This window comes from Cydia splendana, chromosome 14, assembly GCF_910591565.1.
Source record: "Cydia splendana chromosome 14, ilCydSple1.2, whole genome shotgun sequence".
Taxonomy (NCBI): Eukaryota; Metazoa; Arthropoda; class Insecta; order Lepidoptera; family Tortricidae; genus Cydia; species Cydia splendana.
Window position 1 is genome coordinate 320,376 of NC_085973.1, and position 21,060 is coordinate 341,435.

The window sequence follows — 21,060 nt, forward strand, 5'->3', positions numbered from 1 at the left end:
AACTTCGACGATGCTTGTTTTGGTGCGCAACGTACTTAGTGTTTCGGATCCGGTCAATCCTTTTCACCCCAAGCATGTTGTGATCCATGGCTCTTTGGCAACATTACATATTTTTATTCATCATCATTCTGACTTATTCTTAAGCAAAATCCGAGCGTTAATTGAAATAGAAATCTTCTTTCAAACTAAACCAATTTAATTAACAGCAAAGCACCGGAGTTGTAAAGTGCGGCTCGGTCAATATTCAAATAGTCTTTATTGTGGCAATCCGAACTTCGCCGATACGCAGGAAGATCGCCCAACTTCTAAATACAGTTTCAGTTCGTTATTTGGACTTTGTGGGCATTTCAACCCGATTGTTTTGGTGTTTTGAGCCGTTAGGATCATTTACGCTTTGTTTAATTTGAAACGTGTTTTAAGAACCTTGAATTTAAATGCAAATTGAGCAGTAGGTGCGAGTAATAAAAGCTTTTTCAAGTTAATAAGAAGGAAAAAACAATGGTCAATTTGCTCTTTAGCGCTGGATGGGATTTTTCGTTACTTGTTAACAAGCTAAACAAAATAAGTAAATTCTAGACTAGACTACGGCGACCGCTTACCACTAGGCGGGCTGTATGCTTGTTTGCTACATACGTCGATTAAGAAAACAAACAGTATTTAAAATTTAAAAGACCGCATGTTGCTACCTTGTAAATCTATTTTCTTTGAGGTGCAATAAAATAAAAAATACATAATAATTTACTTACTTATAATTTCGTTTATCAAACATTCGATTTGGGTTCGATTCGTAGGTTATTCAACTTGTATTTAACATAAATGTTTATGATACAATAAATTAAAGGTCAGCTCTTTTTTAAATCGCACAAAAGATCTTATTCCAGAAATTATAATTTAATGAATAGAAAAGTTTTGATCCCAGTACTTATTTACAATGTTTATTCTTATTCAGAATTTTATTCTTAACATTTTCGAACCACACATAAAAGATATGCCCTAAATCGTCCTTTCCGTTTCCTGCGTTTTGCAGAAACTTTTCTGTTTGCGATTGTTACAATCCTGATTTATCATACTGACGAAAATGTGGCAATTTTTTATAATTGAATGTTTCCGATTGTGTGTTAATGGCATACCCGTTTCCTCTGCGGTATGTCCGCTTAAAATATACTTTTTGTTTTTAATTGATTCTAATCTTTATTCGATATCGAATGTTTGTAAAACAATCTCTTAATAAATTTATAAGTAGGTAAATAAATATTGATGATATCGCAATATAGGTCCTACTTAAATTTCAGGAGTTTTCCTAAACATATGGATTTTGTCCGGGCCTCTGTATACGGATCTATAAATCAAGGATTAAGGATATTTAAATACATGTTAACTGAAAATTTGTAAGCCTTATTACAAATACATAAGCTCCATCGATGGTCACTTAAGTGGTGGTGTTACCGAGATTTTCATTTCATTTATTTGCACACATGGACAATATATTAAGTATAAATACTTAAGTATTTTTTCTTGTAGCAGTTGTTTTTTTCGTTGTTTGACGTTTCCCCGGCACGTATAAGCGAAATCCAATTCGTTATTCCAAGGAAACTAATGAAACCAAAAGCACAAAAAGATGGCGGACAATGGGCGCACGTAATGGCCGCCGGAAGTCCGATACCGGATGTTTCCTCCACTTCTGTCTGCGTTTAAAAATGAAATGTATTTACATGTGGTTAGGGTGGATTATGGCTTGGCGAGCGTAGCTATTGGCTTCGGGTGGAAATTTTAGTTCGTTTTGTTTTGAGAAATTTGTTCGACTATACGTGAGATTGACTAGTTAAATTAATTATTATTCGGATTTATTCTTTTTAAAACTACCGCGATTTTTTTTAGGTAGCCTTACTTCAATTGCTAACTACCCGATAAAATTAAGGAAATTATAATATATTTAAAAAAAATAAAAGATATTTATTGGTGACGATCAAAACATGTACAAGTATTTATGAAAATAATGAAGGCTTGGCTGTGTTAGAAATGTTTCTAGAGTGTGGGTGAGTTGCTAAATTGATAATTTATTTATATATATTCGATGAGGTTATTAATTTTTTTTTTATTATGTCACAATTTACTTACAGATCTAAATAATCAGTTTCAATTTCAACCATTAATACTCACTGTCCTAATACCGTGTTTGGAATGAGAATAATGTAAAATTCTGGCGTCTTACTCGAAACTTAATATCCTTTGACTCCTTTGAAATTGTATGCTTCGAGTTCAACATTTATTTTGCTGAACAAGACTGAATAAGGGTTTTTGTTTTTTGAAATTGTGAAACGTACCTAATTTATTATGTGACCCGTTCCCCTAGTCTAGACTGTCTACTCGTTTTCTTTCTATAACGTTACATAAAGACTGTTGTATAAATATAGCTAAGGCACATCGAAATAGGCGGTCGGGGAGGCCTTGTACTACATGGAGGCAGGCGATCAGTTGAGAAAGAGGCTGGCTCAACTGGACTCGGCTGGCAAGAGCTGGAAGAAGCCGCTCAAGATCGTGACAAATGGAGGATTCTTCTGCGAGCCCTATGTCCCTAATGAGGGACGACAGGAATGCATCATCATCATCATCATCACATCGAAATTGGTCTAATATTTTTATGTCTGAATATGTGCTTTTTCTTTGTGTACTAAATATATATTGTGCCATTAAATAAATATATCTTGGTTCTTTAAAATTATATATCTTTACAAAAGCAGTTCAACTATGCATATATAGGTATAGTATATTTAGACCATTGGGAGTCAAAGTATTTTCAAAGGACAGACAAATTCTAAAGCGATTTTCACCCTTCTTTGCATTGTGATGGAAATTTCCACCATAACATTGTCTTACGAATTAAAGGAGGTGATTGATATTTATTTTTGAGACTGTCAACTTTCAACACTAATCCATTATACGATTTTTACTTAAATTTACGCAGTATTTGAATTTATAAAAATCACATTTGTTTTAAGACTAAATATCGGAAAATTTGGAGAACCCAGATATTGATGATTTTTAGTAAGATGATTTTGGGCGTTTTTTTTTTCGGAGTTTGTAATTGTTTTTTATTTATAAACTTTATTATAGGTATATCACAAATAGTGCACCATTCTGATGATAGTAAGATTTTCATATATCTCTTACTGATAACTAAAATATATTTACATAAATATGATTTAGCCTGTGCAAAGTCTAACACTGAATTCGCAGTAAAAATCGATGTTCATTTTTTTTTACTATTTTTCTCAGAATCAGCAAACAATTACGTGACACATATATTCATTTCGGGCAAAAAGAAAAAATCATGCAAAGAAGGAATGATTAACGGTTAGTTTCACTAGACTTAATATCGTCCGGGATAAGGACCGTGATTACACTGATTACCTTTTGTATTGTTACCCGTTCACAACCCAAAACCCGTTCAGTTATCCGTGAACAAGATGCATGTAAGTGCGTCGAAATATCGGGACTTCGAAAACAATACAAAAGGTAATCACGGTCCATATCCCTGACGATATAAGTCTAGATTTTAAGGCTGGTCCAATAGTTAAGATTGTTTAGTAGGTAATTACATATTCACCTCGCATCACTAAGGTTAAAAATTGAAAAAAAAAACACTATAAGCAATTCACTGTTTACGTTGGTAAAGAAATATATTTTTATTTTATATATAATTTATGTAATTTTCTAGCATCAGCTTCACTTTCTTTTCACCTCACGCGTTCCCAGCTTTGTTTTTTGTATCGTCCGATTTTCCGCCACATCGCCCGTAGATAATACTGTGCGTAGTAAAGTTACGGCCCATTACCCATAGATAACATGATAGGAAAGAAGTTACAACATTACCAGTTTTTCCAATATGGCGGCCGCGGTTGCTAGTTAATCTACTGAGAACAAAAGTGAAGATTTTGGGTACAGGGGCGGATATAATATAATGGAATAATGATTGAAAGTATAGAATATAGAAGTATAGAAAACGGGGAAAAAAACAAATAGCCTTAGATAATTATTTTACTTGTAGGTAATGTAGTTAACATGAAAGGCTAAGATATATGGGATAATTATGAACTTTCTAATATTTCATATTGTTTGTATTTGTAGAGTCGAAACTTTTAATTTATGACCCATTTTGTACCTCGTCACAGTGACAATAGTATGAGGTCTCTAGCGACTTTCATATTTATCGACACTGTGACAAGGTACGAAATGGGTCATAAATTAATACTTTCCACCGTACAATACTTACTTACCTATTACTTATATGACAGATTTTCTTTTAGTGATAATTATCTGAGTTTGAGTGACCAAAATGTAGTAGGTATATACCCAATTAAAATTATCCTTACAAACGTGTCCTTCTAGGACAATGACATTAAATAATGAAAGACTTAGACAACATTTGCATTTTAAAAGATAAAAGAAAAAAAAATACTTTATACAAGTAGGCATATTACAATGCGCTTATGAACGTCAAATAAAGCTACACCGGCTCCAACCGTACCTCTGCCTCGAGAAGATTTAAATCCCCCCTCAATTGGAGGAGGGTATCCCAATATGGGACCGGCAACAAACTCGGCGGGACACATGTTTTCAAAACATTATTACATCTTATAATTAACATGCATTACGAGTAAATAAGAAAAATACAATTTAAATTACTATAGAATTTATGCAATTATACTCAGTAAGTATATAACTTTATAGAAATCTGATAATAAATCATATATATTATGTAGGTACATGAAATCATACAAATACGTAGCTCTTTCAGAAAACATATCAAATTCTTACAAAAGGAAAAAAAAAAGAAGTTAATAATAGAAATGAGAATACATATTATATGAATCTGACTGATTGTCATGAGATGCCTTCATAAAATTTGATGTCCTTTCTTACCTGAGTCACCTATAACTCTACACATAATACAATGCTTTTAATTGCTACTTGTCCTTATTACAGTTTCTGGTTTGGACCATGCATGTTTGTCTGTCAAGTAGTCCTCGACTCTGTAATATTTATTTTATCTACGCCCCTTCGTTTAATTTTACGCTGAGTGGGTGCCCTATTTAACGTCTATGTATCGATGTAAAATTTGTAATTTAACTGGTTGGTTGACGTAAATAATAAATGTATTTTCTTTTCTTTCTTTCTTTCTTTCTTTCTAATAAGCGTTCAACATCAATGACATTTTAAGTAATTCTTAAGAGCTGGAAAGGGTAATCTTAAAGCATCCTCAGGTAACTTGTTATAAAAATGAATGCATTGCCCAACGAATGACTTTTGTACTTTACGAACACGAAACTTTCTGATAGCAAGCTTATTTTTATTTCTAGTATTATTGGAGGTCAGAATTCTTAGTAAAGGAGTCTAGATTCTTAACAACATAAATAATACTATCATATATGTAGGTATTGGGATACAGTTAAAATATTAATTTCTTTGGAAAGTTCTCTTAATGATTCACGCATTTATTTTATCTACGCCCCTTCGTTTAATTTTACCCAACACTTACTTACAGGCACTCAATGTTTTCAAAACGTTTGGTTTCCACTTGCCATTTTCCACTTAAGTGTGTCAAGAGCTCTTCTCTTGAGTTTTTATGATGGAAGAGGAAGATTGAATGCTTACTTTGTTCCATAATTTTATATTATTAAATAATCTGTCAATTTAGATAATAATATAATTTATTTTTCGGTTGTTTAGTAATCAATTTATTTTAAATCAACGAATTTACCTACTTAAAAAACACATATCCTCTCTGCCCGGGTATACCCGGGTGAGCCAATAGCGAGCGGCACTCAACGACCGGCTGAATATCCTGCTTATACATATAACAATGTTTTAGCAAATTAGTTAAGCAAAAATATCTAACAACGCTTCTCTGCCGGGTATGCCCGGGTGATTTGATAGCGAGCCAATATCCTGCCGCTCAACGATCGGCTCCTGAATATCCTGCTTACAATTCAGTGTTTTAGCAAATACGCCCGGATATGGTTAGATTACGGTATTTGATCTGGATTATTTACTGCGGTAGATTTTAGAGTTTCTAGTTTCAGACGTTGCTGTTGAATATAAGTGTTTACTGAACATACAATGTTGGTGGGTGGACTAAAACTAATTCTTATAAGGATATAGTTCGTTTCACTAGCATAATTATATACTTATAATATATTTCATAGGGTATTATTGGTACTAAAAATCTAAAAAAAAGTTAAGTGATGCAAAATATTGGACGTCCATGTTTGAATAATCAATAATAGTATTTTTGGAAGGTATGAGGGGCGTTTACGGAAATTCAGTTCGGCAGCCTCTGGCTGATGTGATTAAATGTGACGTTTTCAACCAAAAGTTACCACATTGTCGGTTGTCCATACATTAGATTAGATTAGATTAATTTATTTCTTATTGAAAATTACATGATATTTAACATTGTCATAAATGTCATCATAATGTTTCCAAATAACATGAATTCACAAAAAGATCGTTAGATTGTAAACAATAATAATAATACATTAAAATAATTAAAAAATATAAAACAATCATAATAAAAATTAAAAGTAATAGTCAAATACAGTAAAATAAAATGTCAGAGAGCGCAATAAACATATTAAATACAATGTCAAAAAGTTACCTATGTATGTCAAAATAAAGCTGTCAAAATGTATATAATGCTAGGGCACCCTAGTTCATATAATGTCAGAATAACTAATAATATTGCAGCAAAGTCAAATTAAAATAAAATTCCAAACAAACAGCTAAAAACAATAAGAAATAAAAACAATAAAACATAAAATATAACAATGTCAGATTAAATTATAATAGATAAGGTAGATTTCAAATTGAAGCTTTATGGAAATAACGCCTTATTGAAAATCGACAGTAAATACCCTTTTGGCTGAGAATGGCACAAATATTTAAATTAGGTAAGGGCGTCCGCTAGATAGTGCGGATGCACGGAGCGGGCGCACGGAGCGGGCGCACGGAGCGGGCGCACGCACGCGGGTGCCATGCATTGTAGGTATAATCCGTCGCACGAGTGTGCGCCAATTAGCGTTGTTCATACTATTTTTATTAGCCCGCTTACCCGCTCTGTGTTAGGTACCGCGCCAGCTAGCAGACGCCCTTTTGCACCATACATATTTGACTCTTCATAAAAGTTAAGTAAGCGTCAAATTTAATATGCATTTAAGTATCTTTCTACGTCGAAACTCTGCCCCTTTCGTCCCTTTCAGCCTAATTTCATCTGTTGATGAGTTTATCCGTCGCATCAGTTACGAGATTTACGAGTTTTTGAGAAAAACATGAATATGTTGGGATTTAGATTCGAAGTAATAAAATTCAGGGTGCCTAAAACATTGCTATGAAAATCAGACGTGATGAGAAAATTATTTTGTGAATTTGGGCCAGATTACATTTCAACAGCTACACCACACTTGAATTAAGATTAATTGCGAAAAGTAAGCTACTGCTTACCCTAAAAGTATGTCGAAATTGTAACAAACTTACATTGAATTAGATATTTATTTACATAATTATATAAATAAACTTTATTGTGTAATTTAACAATTAAAGAGTACAAGAGTACAAGAAACAATGATAAAAAATTATAAGTTTTTTTAGTGATATAAATATGATTAATTTACATACCAGTTTTAATGTTTGGTATTGGTGTGTCTGTCTGTTATAAAAAATATTATGGTACGGGTATCGAATTCCTTCCTAAACCGACAATTTAATTTAATTGCTGCTTCGGTTGATCACTGAAGATTGTCTGTTTCAGATTTACCTCCTTTACCCCCGTTTTGTTCTCAAGGAAGTCTCGGGAATCTGCAGAATGGAAGATCATTAAAATTTGGAATTTTAATTGCAGACAAGGTTCTCCTTAAATGACTTCGGCCTAAATTTACACGTGACAAGTTGAATTGCGAGAATTCTGGCGTACCTATTAAATTTCATCTAGATTAAAGAAATAAATAAAATGTTTAAAACAATATGGTTTAATTTCATTTCTATGAACCTTTTTTTTACAATAATATGAGAGTAAATAAATAACTAGAGTGCTAACGCGAACATGTTTTATCAACGTTGAATTTAGTTGTACTTTGCATTTATATTTACGATTTGTTTCTAAAGTAAAATTTGACTGTGTCACTGATTATATCAAAGCAAAAGTTTTTCGTTGACTTTAGCATTATTATCTACTTTTCCACTATAGTTAAGCTAAAGCGTTGTCTCACGGATACTTGTAAACGCAGTAGTTCTACAAAAGCAGCTTCAACCCTTTGAACGCCACGCCTATCGTATGCGGCTCGTCATGCACGAAGGTTGATATTGGGCTACAGCTGCGCGCGTCAGTTGACGTCTTTGGTGGTCAAATGGTGGTCAAACGTCTTTGGTGGTGGTGGTATTTTAGGTAATTAATGCAATGCGCGCATAAAATGCGCCATCTACTGCAAACATACATCGGCACTTGCCTCCCATACGGTAGATCTGGGTACTTCTTTATTAAACTGTTTAACTTCCACCATTAACTGTCATAGCAAAATAAGAAATCCAAATACTAACACGGTCGTTTCTTTGCCGCAGGTAAACGGGTCGTGGGGCCTCCCCGCGTTCGTGTGCGACATCTACATCGCCATGGACGTCACGTCCTCGACGTCCAGCATATTCAACCTCGTCGCCATTTCTATCGATAGGTAAGTCTATTACTAGTGGGTAATATTTTACACTACGAAACCATGAATGAGGTGAATAATTGAGGATTGTATTATCAAACGGATTATACATACCGTGGAATGGGGTTACTTTGATCAATTTCAAAATTAATATTTATTTATCTCCCCGAATATGGAATCTAAAAATAAATTTAAAAAATGACAATATCGGTTTTTGCTCCTCTATCGATTTCACCAACAATATTTTTTTAAATAAAGTCGATGTCTGAATGCGGAATCCAAGGCCCAGTAAATACCTTCTTTAAAAATTACCTAAGTGACAGAACCCTGCAGACTGTTGTAAACGGAGTGTCCGGTGAGCTCGCGTGCGTGACGTCTGGTGTGCCGACTGGGTCAGTCTATGGCCCGGTTGGATACATCATGCATGTCAACAGCCTTAGTAATGTCATACAGTACTGCCAGACATACATGTATGCTGACGATACATGTCTGATATATGCAGACAAGGACCTACATGAAGTCGAAAGAAAAATACAAATCGATTTTGATAATATTCTAATGTGGTCACATGACAACGGAATTATCTTAAACATAAACAAAACGAAAATAATGCACGTGTGCTCGCCGTACATGCAAAAAAAAGGTTCACAAATATCAATTATTGGTCATACCTACGGCTGCCTCCATAATGATAAAACTGCCTGTACCTGTACTCGACTGGAATCCGTAAATGAGTATAAATATCTTGGGCTAACGGTAGATGTCAATTTTAGCTGGAAAAATCATATTTACTATCTATGTAATAAACTTAGAATATTGATAGGGAAATTTTACCACCTTCAAAACGTAGTCAGCAAAAAAACACTGTTTGTAGTTTACCATGCGCTAGTAGAATCATTAATAACCTACGGTCTAAGTGTGTACGGGAGGACCTTTCCTACCTATATAAGCAAGATTAAATCATTACAAATAAGGTTTTTAAAAATGCTTGTAGGTAAAAAAGAAAAGAATAAGTGTAAAGGTGACTACGATCAGCTATATGGGAAGTGTGGGGTCCTCCCTGTTCAAGAAAAGTTTAGGTATCTTGTGGCCGTAGACCAATATGGGTGCAACGACCATAAAATGCCTAGACGGCTAAACGATAGGTTGTTAAGAGCTGACAGGCGTGCACAATATCTCGAACCACAATGTTGTAATTACTATGGGGAAAGAACATTACACTATATAACTCCTCGGATTTATAATAACATTAGATTTCTGTCTGTAAATGAAAATATTACAAAAGCAGCGTTTAAAAGAAAGTTAAAACTGGAGATGTTGGAAATATACTTACCTAAAAAGTAATAATTTCAAATACATACTTACCTAGAAAATTATAAAATCATTCCACAATCATGTACATATTAAAATATCAATAACAATATAAATAGTTAAAAAATGCATGCTTTCTTTTCTACTAACAATAGTATATAAGTCACGATTGTAAACATTTACCTTAATATTAAGTAAGAGTTGAGGGCGGCGCGCCAACAAACTGGTTACTACAGTTTGGCGCATTTATTGTATATATGTATCATTGTAATTGTTTATATGAATAAATGAATTAATAATAATAATAAAATACTAATGTGTCCTTTGAAAAAAATTCTAAAGCGGTGATCAACTTTAAACTTTATTTGGGGTTACTTTGATTCTTCTTCTTCTTAGTCGGTACACTCTTGCCAGAGTGGTCGTGGTCATCATTGTGAATCTCGATGAGTGATGATCTTGCTAATACGTTACTTTGTTACTTTGATACCCCCCTTTTTTTCGACGGAATTCGATAGTAACCCCTGTAGGGACTAAAACTTCAAAACATTACAAAAAAATCCGCTCGCAGGTTTAGGATTTATAAGGATTTTATTGCCTTTGGGGTTACTTTGACAAAGAGAAAAAAGGTTAGCTTAGAAAAAATCTACTTTATTGCAAAACAGTCTCATATTTTACTTATTTAAGGTAAGAAGCATAATTGAACAATAAAAACCTATCAAAATTTATGAACAATACGATGATGTACGGATGCTTGGCGTATCGACGGCCTGCCTTCAACCACTTCTGTCACAGCCCGGTTTAAAACTTTTTCAGAGTAATTCCTATAATAATTATGCTCAGGCATTATTCTAAAACAAAAATCTTCAATTTCTAAATAATCTAAAAAAACTATATGTCGTCGATTGCCATTGATCAGTGATCAAAGTAAACCCTTATAGGCGATCAATGACACCCCATGCCACAAAAAACGGAATACTAAAATGGCCGCCATGATTATGATTTGCAACAAGAATCGATGTTATAGGCCGATACATGCCTGATTCAATGGATTACATCAAATTTATGTATTTGCTATATAGAACATTGTACATTAGAAGTTATACGGGCTATCAAAAGTACCCAAAACTGATACTTGCATATTTTAATTTTTTTTGCCATCGATCGACATGCTTGATCCCACGGACACAAATCACTAACTGACAGTGACGTTCAATCTTGCCAACCATAAAAAAAACAATCCACAGGGTGCGTTCAGAAAGCGTAATATTCGAGTTTGAACACGAAGTAAAGTTTTTATCAAAGTAAACCCAGGATGCAAAGTAACCCCATTCCACGGTATTATTTCAATGCCTAGAACTTACAAAGCAGTAACGGAGCCAATAAAATACGCAAAACCCATGTCTTTGGAAAAGTCCTGTCCTAACATCATCAAATTATAATGTTAATAGTGACATTTTAGGACCTTCCTTTTCCTCTTCATCTTTTTCTTCTTCCTCGCGTTATCCCGGCATTTTTGCCACGGCTCATGGGTGTCTGGGGTCCGCTTGGCAACTAATTCCAAGAATTGGCGTAGGACCTTCCTTTTCCTGTCTTTTGAACATATAACACTGATTTAAACTTTCACGATTAAATACGCGATTAAGTCCCGTTGTGCAGTTTGATAATGTTTTGAACATATAGTTTGGAATGGGTGATGCACTTATAAAATCTGGTTAACAGGTACATAGCAGTAACGCAACCAATAAAATACGCAAAACACAAGAACAACCGTCGCGTCTGGTTCACCATCGTGCTGGTGTGGCTGATCTCGGCCGCCATCGGCACGCCCGTGGTGCTGGGGCTCAACGACACGCCGGACAGGAACTACGGCGAGTGCCTCTTCAACAGCCAGAACTACGTCATCTACTCCTCGCTCGGCTCCTTCTACATCCCCTGCATCATGATGATGTTCTTGTATTATAGTATTTTTAAGGTGAGTCTCATTCTTCATGTTTCTCGCTCATCTTATCTTTGTCGCTCATTAAGCTCTAGTAACTTATTAATTTCACCCGCTTCATCTATTGATTATTTCACTAAGTTGCACTCTTATATGTTTGTTCTATATACATCTGTATCGCTGATCTAACTCTTAAGTCACTTCCCCTGTCTATCATCTACCTTTTCCTTATTTTACAAAACTACTTTTTTTCTAAAGGAAATGCCAATTAGTAAGAAGTTTAAGTAATTATCACGTTTAGGTTCTGTATACAAAAAAACCATAACGGCAGTATCTTGGTTTCTGATGTCTATCGGCCTTTGATCAGCCATGTTTATTATCTGATCCACATCGTCTGGTTCTACATCTTCTGCATCATGATGATTGACATTTCTGGCTGGAGAACCATATCCGTAACAAATTAATAACAAGAAATTACTAACAGAATATATAGTCCTTTTGTGCCTTAAAAACAGTTCATTTTATTCAATAAATGTTACTTACAAATTTAATGTCAGTGGCTACGAGTGAAGTGAAACTTTATGTAAGTAACAAGTGCAACTTCGACTATAAAGTTAATCGTCTGATTTATATCAGAACAACCAACCAACATCCACACATACACATTAGACATTTTACCAAGTAAGACATTAATTATCAATTTAATTTTAAATTATTATTTTTTTGACTTTGTGTAAAATTGTGCCATATAAGTATATGGCACAATTTTACACAAAGTAATCATAATCTAAGTAGATTATAAGAATGCATGTATGTACATATAGCCAGAATATTGCTCTATATTGAATATTTGTACGCCATATTATGGTAAAATAAGGAATGAGACTGAAAACTTTGTATACCACCCATTGTACCGTTATTTATGCAAATAAATATTTTTGATTTTGATTTGATTTGATTTGATCCCATGAATGAACGTATGAACGAACTTTGACGTCGATATTTAAGTTTCTACATTCGCCATAGTTGCACTTTTACAATCTGTTTATAGCCCAGCGCTTGGTTGCCTTTTAATATCTCACACTGTCAGCAAACTTGAATTTAACTGGATGATTTACAATGGAATAATAGTGATTTGCTCCACCGACAAGAGCACAGCTCTTAAATATAAAGAAGAAGAAGAAGAATAGTGACGGAAGTAGTGTCACCCAATGTATGGGACGTGCAAATTTTGGTATCGGATGAATTCACTTGGCACAGATGTAGTATACGTAAAGCTAAGCCAATCCAGCCCGGTAGCCAACCGCCACCCCCTGGTGGGTAGACAGGGGGGCATCCAAAGTTACACGCCGCATATCGGCTTCTATTTACCTACCACCTCGAGTTTGGTGTCATTTCCAGATAAATCGGGCATGAGGAATTCATTTTTGAGACCTTTGGTGTACAGTTTAATAGAAAAAAATAAAAGTATTGACGAATAAATCAAAATCGCTGTGCTATTTTTTTATTCAACTATTACTATTATCAGCCGAAACTAGAAATGCTAGAAAGTTGAAATTTGCACACATTTATAATGTGTACAAGATATAAGAAGCGATTTTGAAAAATTCAACCCCTAAGGGGGTTTAAAAGGGGATGAAAGTTTGTATGGGGTTCATGTTTTTTTTTAAGCTAGGAATTTCAAACTTCGTTAAAAGGTATACTATTAAAATACAAGAAACCTGATTTCAGCGTTTTTGAAAATTCATACTCTAAGGTGGCGAAATAGGGGTTGAAAATTTGTATGGAGATCAAAATTTTTTTCGAGTGTGGGGCTTGAAAGTTTTTATATGTGCATATTATTAGAATACAAGAAAAGTAATTTCAGCGTTTTTAAAAATTCATCCTCTAACGTGGTTAAAAACGAGTTGAAAGCTTGAATCCATTACAAACTACTTTGACTGCCCCCCCTGCCTACCTGCCAGGGGGTGGCGGATCTCTACCGGGCTCAAATAGCTTAGCTTTATGTATATTACATCTGTGCTAAGTGAATTCATCCGATACCTACCAAAATTTGCACCTTATGACACTACTTCCGTCACTATAAATCTATTTGTTTTGCAGGAAAGTCCGTAATTGATATATAAAATAATTTCTACGTACGTAGAGATTATTATCAGTATAGTCATGTTTACCTGAATATTACTTGTACGGCTACCACCAATTTGACCCTGACATATTCCCTAACGTTTGCGTAATTTACTTAAGTATTATAGCCCGCATAATATCAGTATTCAGCACAAAGTATATACCTACCGTTCCTAATGTTATGAAATCTATTGTCCAGGCTTTAAGGATAAGAGCTCGGAAGCAGCGAGCGGCGAAGAAGCCTCCCGTGCCGGAGGGCAGCCAAGCCGTCGTCATTGAAAACGTGGCGCAGACAAGAAGGCTAGCAGAAACTGCCTTGGACGCGGCCACCAACACTGGCTCCGGTAGCAACGAGGATGACCATGACAGGTAACACATGTTCCAAAACTCCGACTCCGATAACTAACTCGAGACTCCGGTGCCTTTCAAATAGAACATTCTTACGGTAGATATAGCTAAACGCCTACCTAGTACCTACCTATACCTACCTAAGGCGTGTAAGCAAAAGGAAGGAATAGGAAAATTCACACGCTTCTGGTAAGCTTCGGTAGATCGGTTGGTTAGAAGCGATAGGACCGGTGTTCCAAAAGGTAGCAAGTTCCAATCTTGCCTGAAGCGGTAATTCATTTTATATTCTTTTCTCTAATTTGAAAATTTGTTTTGGAGCGTTTGCAGAGGTATTTCTGTACGGTAGTACTTTTATTTATTCTGTGGTAAAGTTAAGGAATATTAACACAAAATTATTATGCCTTTTTATGGAGAAAAAATACATCAATTTCCCATAATACTAACGTTTTTCGACAGCTCATATTTCATGAATGCTAATAAAACATTTCCGAGCAATATATATCCGCTTGAGCCTCAATAATTAATGAAAATCTATTACACGCCCAAAGAAAATCACGTTGATTTCGTATCTTCCATCATAATTTCCCAAGAGTGACCTAATCATCTGTTCATTTTGAGACTTTTTCAACTCACTCAATTTGCAACCTTATTGCTTTGTGTTGTTAGTCGAATTTTGCATGACATTAATTGTTCATACCGATGCGTATTGCAAATGTCTCGGTGCTATATTGCCCCAGTTATTACGGAGTTAATTTTCTTGTAGTCGCGAACAATGAGGAAATATGAAATAGCCGTTGAAGTTACTCTCGTCTGTTGTAGTTATCAGTTTTATCACTGTTAGTTACTTTCCTACTTAGTTTGTGTTAAGGATTTTCCGCTGTGTTAGTGCAGTATTCGGATTTATTTATACTGGTGGGACAGCACATAATAAAGTACCTTGAGTGTGTGTTACGTTTACGTCCCACACGCTCTCTTATATCTTAGTAACCTCTGCATTATGTAAAGTAGCTACATAATAAGTTAATGCTGAATAATCCACGCTATCATGAGTATAAACGGTTTTATATTCTGACCTACAAAGTTATACGTTTGCCCTTGCGTATGAGGTTTTATGACGTAACTATGAGGTCTTAAAATTTACGAAATCTAATGATTTAAAACCTTTGTTCAGTAAAGAAGCTTATCATACCTCGCTTATTTTAAGCACACTAAATAGATAATTGCTATGATGAAACTTATTGTAACGCCTCTTTTATCAACGACTTAGACAGGCAATTGTGTTTTAAATGAAATAGTTTCTCCATCAGTTCTAAGTGTGTATGGCTGAGAGAAAGTAAAAGACGACGACTAATTATTTGTGTAGTACGTCTAGTACCTAAGGATTAAATTAAAATAGAAATGTATAAAAGCTTTTTCGCAAATTGAATTTAGGAGCAGCTAGATTTGGCGTTCTAAATTTGTTGCTACTGTTCGAATTTCGAATTTCCAGTTTCCGAACTACGATTTTTTACGCACGGTATAGCGACATCAAGGGGGTAGTTCGACAACTGAAATGAACTCATTGCAAATGAAACTACGTAATACAGAACGTGATTTAAGTGTACAATATTTTAGCTGAATTCCCTAAGGAAAGTTTTTGGTCAATTATGTAGTTGGCTAACTTGCTATTGGTAGGAGAAATGGATGAAAACCCTGATTGATACATAGATGTGTTTGTTACAGCTTCGACAAGCGCTCCGTGGAGCTGGAAGATGCGGAGGACTGTCATGTCATTCCTAACGACAAGTCCACGGAATTTATGCTCGCAGCTCGAGAGGATCCGCCCAAGTAAGTTCAGACAAGCATCCTAAGCGCCTTATTTGAATATGCTCGGGAGTTAAGCGTAGCGAGGCAAGATCGGAGGAATTATAAGCCCGATTCAGACTTAACCATTTATTATGAGTGTGAACGTGTTTGATCCGACCGTGACGATCGACTGGCGCGCATCTCACGCACGACTTTCAATTCATTTCGCATACACTAATCAGCGTAAGTGATCTTCAAGGTCGTATCAAAACCAGTTCAATGTTTTAAAACTGAAGCGGTTTCCTTGCTTTTATGATGCAGTTACACCTATTACAGGTCCGTTTCATACAGCAATCTTCTTCTTCAACCTAGCGTTTTCCCGGCCTAACGCCAGGGTCCGCTTTCCTGCTCAGTGTTCTCCACATTTGCTTTTTTTTTTTTTGTCATACAGCAATATAATAAATAATAAAATAACCTATGTGCCTGTGTGCATGATACAAAAGATTAGTCTAAATTGCTTTAACCAATTACCGATCGTGTAAAACTAGAAGCACTGACAGCTATAGTAAATGAATTTGGTTAGTATTATTTCAAAGCCTTTGTGTAAGTTCTTCTGTGAAAAAACATTTGACAGAAGTGCAATCTTATTATCCTATTAAAACTAAGCGATCAGAAATTCCATATTTCTTGCAAAGAATTGCAAAGTAAAAGAATAATGCTCGTACCTATTATTCGATGCAGTAAATCTGCTTGAGTTGGACAAACAAAGGCGTGGGATAAGCGCGTTTCGCGGACCGGCGGCGTCGCGTTGAGCTGCTGAGATTCATAAGTATCATATCCCCGGGATACGACGGTCTCTCTATTGAGCACCTCCAACATGCAGGTCCCCACTTACCGAGAGTGTTGGCAATGTTTTATACCTTGTGTATTAAGGATTGTGTGTAAGGCATTCTTATCTGCCAGTTAACCTGATGCGGACGATCGTCGTACCTATTGTCAAAAACAGGACGGGAGACCTGGCAGATAGGGGTAACTACAGACCCATTTCGTTGGCAACAGTCACGGCCAAAATACTTGATAGTGTGCTTAATTCACAGTTAAATAACCATGTTAAACTGCATGATAACCAACTAGGTTTTCGACCACAGTTATCTACAGAGTCTGCGATTCTGTGTCTTAAGCACACTGTCAGGTATTATGCCAAAAGTAAAACACCAGTGGTAGCCTGTTTCCTCGATCTGTCTAAGGCTTTTGACCTGGTTTCCTATGACATACTGTGGAAGAAGCTGGAAAATACCAGTTTACCGCAGGAAACCATTCGAATATTTAAGTATTGGTATGGAAACCAGGTCAACAGCGTTAGATGGTCAGACGTGCTATCTGATGAGTACAGGTTGGAGTGCGGGGTGAGACAGGGGGGGTTGACCTCACCTACGCTCTTTAACCTGTATGTTAACGGACTAATCGAGGCGCTCAGTAGAACCCATGTCGGCTGTCATGTGGATGGAGTTTGTGTCAACAACATAAGTTATGCAGACGACATGGTGCTGCTGAGCGCGTCGGTGTGTGGGCTGCGCAAGTTGTTAAAAATCTGCGAAACGTATGTCTCAGATCATGGACTTAAATATAACGCAACCAAGAGCCAGTTCATGGTGTTTGAGTGCGGTCGCAAGAAGACAATGGAAGTTCCTGCCATTTGCCTCAATGGTACCCCTATAGATAGAGTGGACCATTTTAAGTACTTAGGCCATGTGATCGCGACCGACCTCAAAGACGACCTGGACATGGAAAGGGAACGAAGGGCCCTGTCGGTCAGGGCGAATATGATCGCCCGCAGATTTGCAAGGTGCTCTAAAGAGGTGAAGGTCACTTTGTTTCAGGCGTTTTGCACTTCCCTCTACACCTGCAATCTGTGGGCGGCGTATACGCAACGGGCATATGGGGCCCTTAGGGTCCAGTACAATAATGCGTTCCGGGTGTTGATGGGACTGCCTCGTTTCTGTAGCGCATCAGGGATGTTCGCGGCGGCGCGCGTGGATTGTTTCTATACTTACTACCATGCGTGCACGCGCAGCATCCCTGGTGCGCCGTGTGCGTGGCAGTCCCAACAGCATCCTTCGCATGATAGCGGATAGGGTTGACTGTCCCTACTTGTTACACTGTGAGGGATTGCATTCGCCCATCAGTGTTGTTTTGTTTTAAAAAACCCTGTACCTACTAACCCCTTACTTTGTAAGCATTACTAATAAAAATTGTGTCCATGTGTTACACGTAATAAATAAATATTCATTCATTCATTCATTCATATCATAAGTGTAACGGCCTGAGTAGCGAGTGTGCAGCGGAGCGCTCGAGCGGGCAGCGCAAAGTACTCTGTGTAGCGTTCATCATCGTCATAAATATATTTGGGAGTAGACTCTTGTCGATACAGCGATTTCCATCTATGTCTGTCCTCAGATTTCTCCTTTGACAGCTTATCACGACATCACCTTTACTTTCACTTCTACTTCATCTATGTATGCTCTCCTTGGTTACCATAACTTTCTTTTACTTTGAGTATTAACAAAAGATTTTCGTTTTAGGGTTCTGCTGAAGTCGAAGCTGAAATCCGACCCGAACGGCAACAACGACAGCGGTTACGCGCCCTCCAGCGTCGAACCCGTCTCATCCCCACCCAACTCTCCTGCTCCTGTCACCAGCAAGAACGGTGGCATCGAGGAGACCAGGTAACACACACACACATTCAACGTCGAGCCTGTTTCATCCCCACCCAACTCTCCAGCTCCTGTCACTAGCAAGAACGGCGGCCTCGAATAGGCCAGGTAACACACACACACTCACACACACACATATAGCGTCGAGCCTGTTTCATCACCTCCCAACTCTCCAGCTCCTGTCACCGGCAAGAACGGCGGCCTCGAAGAGACCAGGTAACACACACACACACGTACACATATAGCGTCGAGCCTGTTTCATCCCCTCCCAACTCTCCAGCTCCAGTCACCAGAAAGAACGGCGGCCTCGAAGAGACCAGGTAACACACACACACACACACACACACACACACACACACACACACACACATATAGCCTCGCGCCTGTTTCATCCCCTCCCAACTCTCCAGCTCCAGTCACCAGCAAGAACGGCAGCATCGAGGAGGCCGTTCGTTTCGTTTACTGCGCTTTCCAAAATCTGCATCAAAATTGTCAGAAATCCGCATTAGAATTGATACTCTATTATATTGAAATTGTCTATCTAGTCTCCTTTTATACTTTGACTTCAAAAAACTATTTTACGAGCACATTCTCTAATAATGAAGTCACACCAGCATCATTTATATGACATCCTGCACAGATTTACTAGCTACCCTAGCGTAAAATCTTTGTTTTAGAAAATTTCCTATGTGTATAACGTATAACAATCACGGTTCACCATTTTTAAAAACAGAGACAGTTACACACAGTTAAAAAACTGAAGAAAAATTAGAGTTTATGTTTCTTGTTAATGTATTACAAATATAATTAATTTGTGTCTTCATCACTCAGAAACGCATCACTATTAGCAATACGCTCCGAAGACGAACCGGACACAGTGAGTCAGTTCGGCGACTGCAAGAAGGAGCGAAAAGCCAGTGCCGCCACGGCGAGGTTCACCATCTACAAGGCCAACAAGGCCAGCAAGAAGAAGAGGGAAAAGTCCTCAGCAAAAAAGGAGAGGAAGGCTACTAAGACCTTAGCCATCGTTTTAGGTGAGACCCTGGTGTAAAATGCTTCAATTTCCCCCTCAGCTGTAGAAAGCAAGAAGTTGACATCAGAATTTCACCATTATCCTTGTATTGCTGCTCGATCCTTTCGGGCTACAGGGTTTATAAAGCATACGACTAAATAGGCCAATAATAAGAAGAGAAGAAATACTTGGCTAAACAGGAGAATTAACCATCGTTTTAGGAAATACTAGTTAGGGTTGCTGTCCCGTTTGGTAGGCATTGTCAAAAAACGCATTTAACTAATTTGCAAGACCGATGTGATCCCATAAGTGTTCCGTGAACAAAGTTTTGTACAGATCACTAAAAATGGCCGCATTTGACATATTTGATTTTTGTTATCTAGCGAATTTTACGATTGATTGACTATATGACATGATATTAAATATATAATGTTGTCTCCCAGGAGTATTCCTGTTCTGCTGGGCGCCCTTCTTCACCTGCTCAGTCCTCGACGCCGTCTGCTTCAAGCTGGGGCTCCCCTACAGCCCCGGCGTCACCGTTTTCATGCTGACTACCTGGCTCGGCTACATCAACTCCTTCCTCAACCCCGTTATCTACACCATCTTCAATCCGGAGTTCAGGAAGGCCTTCCGCAAAATTCTGCATTGCGGCACCTAGCCCATAGATTATTTGGTCGTCTTCACGCAATAGGTCTCCATGGTTTAAGATGAAGCTTGATTCGAAATTTTTAGCGTCTGAGGGCCTAGCCAAGAAGACGATCGCACACGCTAATCGAAAAATAGTCCATTTTATTTATTGTTGTTTTTTTTATTTGGAAATTATTACGTTCTTTCTACTCAGAATCATGAGCTTTTTTGAAATTAATAGAAGAAAAAAGTGTCCTAACATTTTTATTTCCATTTTTCATAGAATTTATGACGGAAGGAAAATTTTATGGATCGTGACACTTTTTTTCTTCCAGTACGATCGAAATAGTTCGTGATTCTGAGTACCTAGATATAACATAAACATTTCCAAATCTAAAGAAAATGTAGTGTACAACTTTAACTAAACTTACATTATGCGGCGAAAATCACGTCATCATTTCCATTTTATTTAAGTTTCGATTAGCGTTATCTAATGAT

The 21,060-nt window shown here is 36.8% G+C and overlaps 1 protein-coding gene across 1 annotated transcript in view; it reads left to right on the forward strand.

Annotated features, from left to right (window-relative positions):
* The window catches only part of LOC134797012 (dopamine D2-like receptor), a 281,210-nt gene extending 260,547 nt beyond the window's left edge, over window positions 1-20,663 (forward strand). The window contains exons 2-8 of the mRNA XM_063769209.1: window positions 8,614-8,723; window positions 11,733-11,985; window positions 14,276-14,445; window positions 16,147-16,251; window positions 18,792-18,935; window positions 19,755-19,957; window positions 20,379-20,663. Coding sequence (XP_063625279.1) covers window positions 8,614-8,723; window positions 11,733-11,985; window positions 14,276-14,445; window positions 16,147-16,251; window positions 18,792-18,935; window positions 19,755-19,957; window positions 20,379-20,593 — 1,200 coding nt within the window. The 3' untranslated portion in view covers window positions 20,594-20,663. The remainder of the gene's footprint in view (window positions 1-8,613; window positions 8,724-11,732; window positions 11,986-14,275; window positions 14,446-16,146; window positions 16,252-18,791; window positions 18,936-19,754; window positions 19,958-20,378) is intronic.
* The last annotated feature ends 397 nt before the right edge of the window (window positions 20,664-21,060 follow it).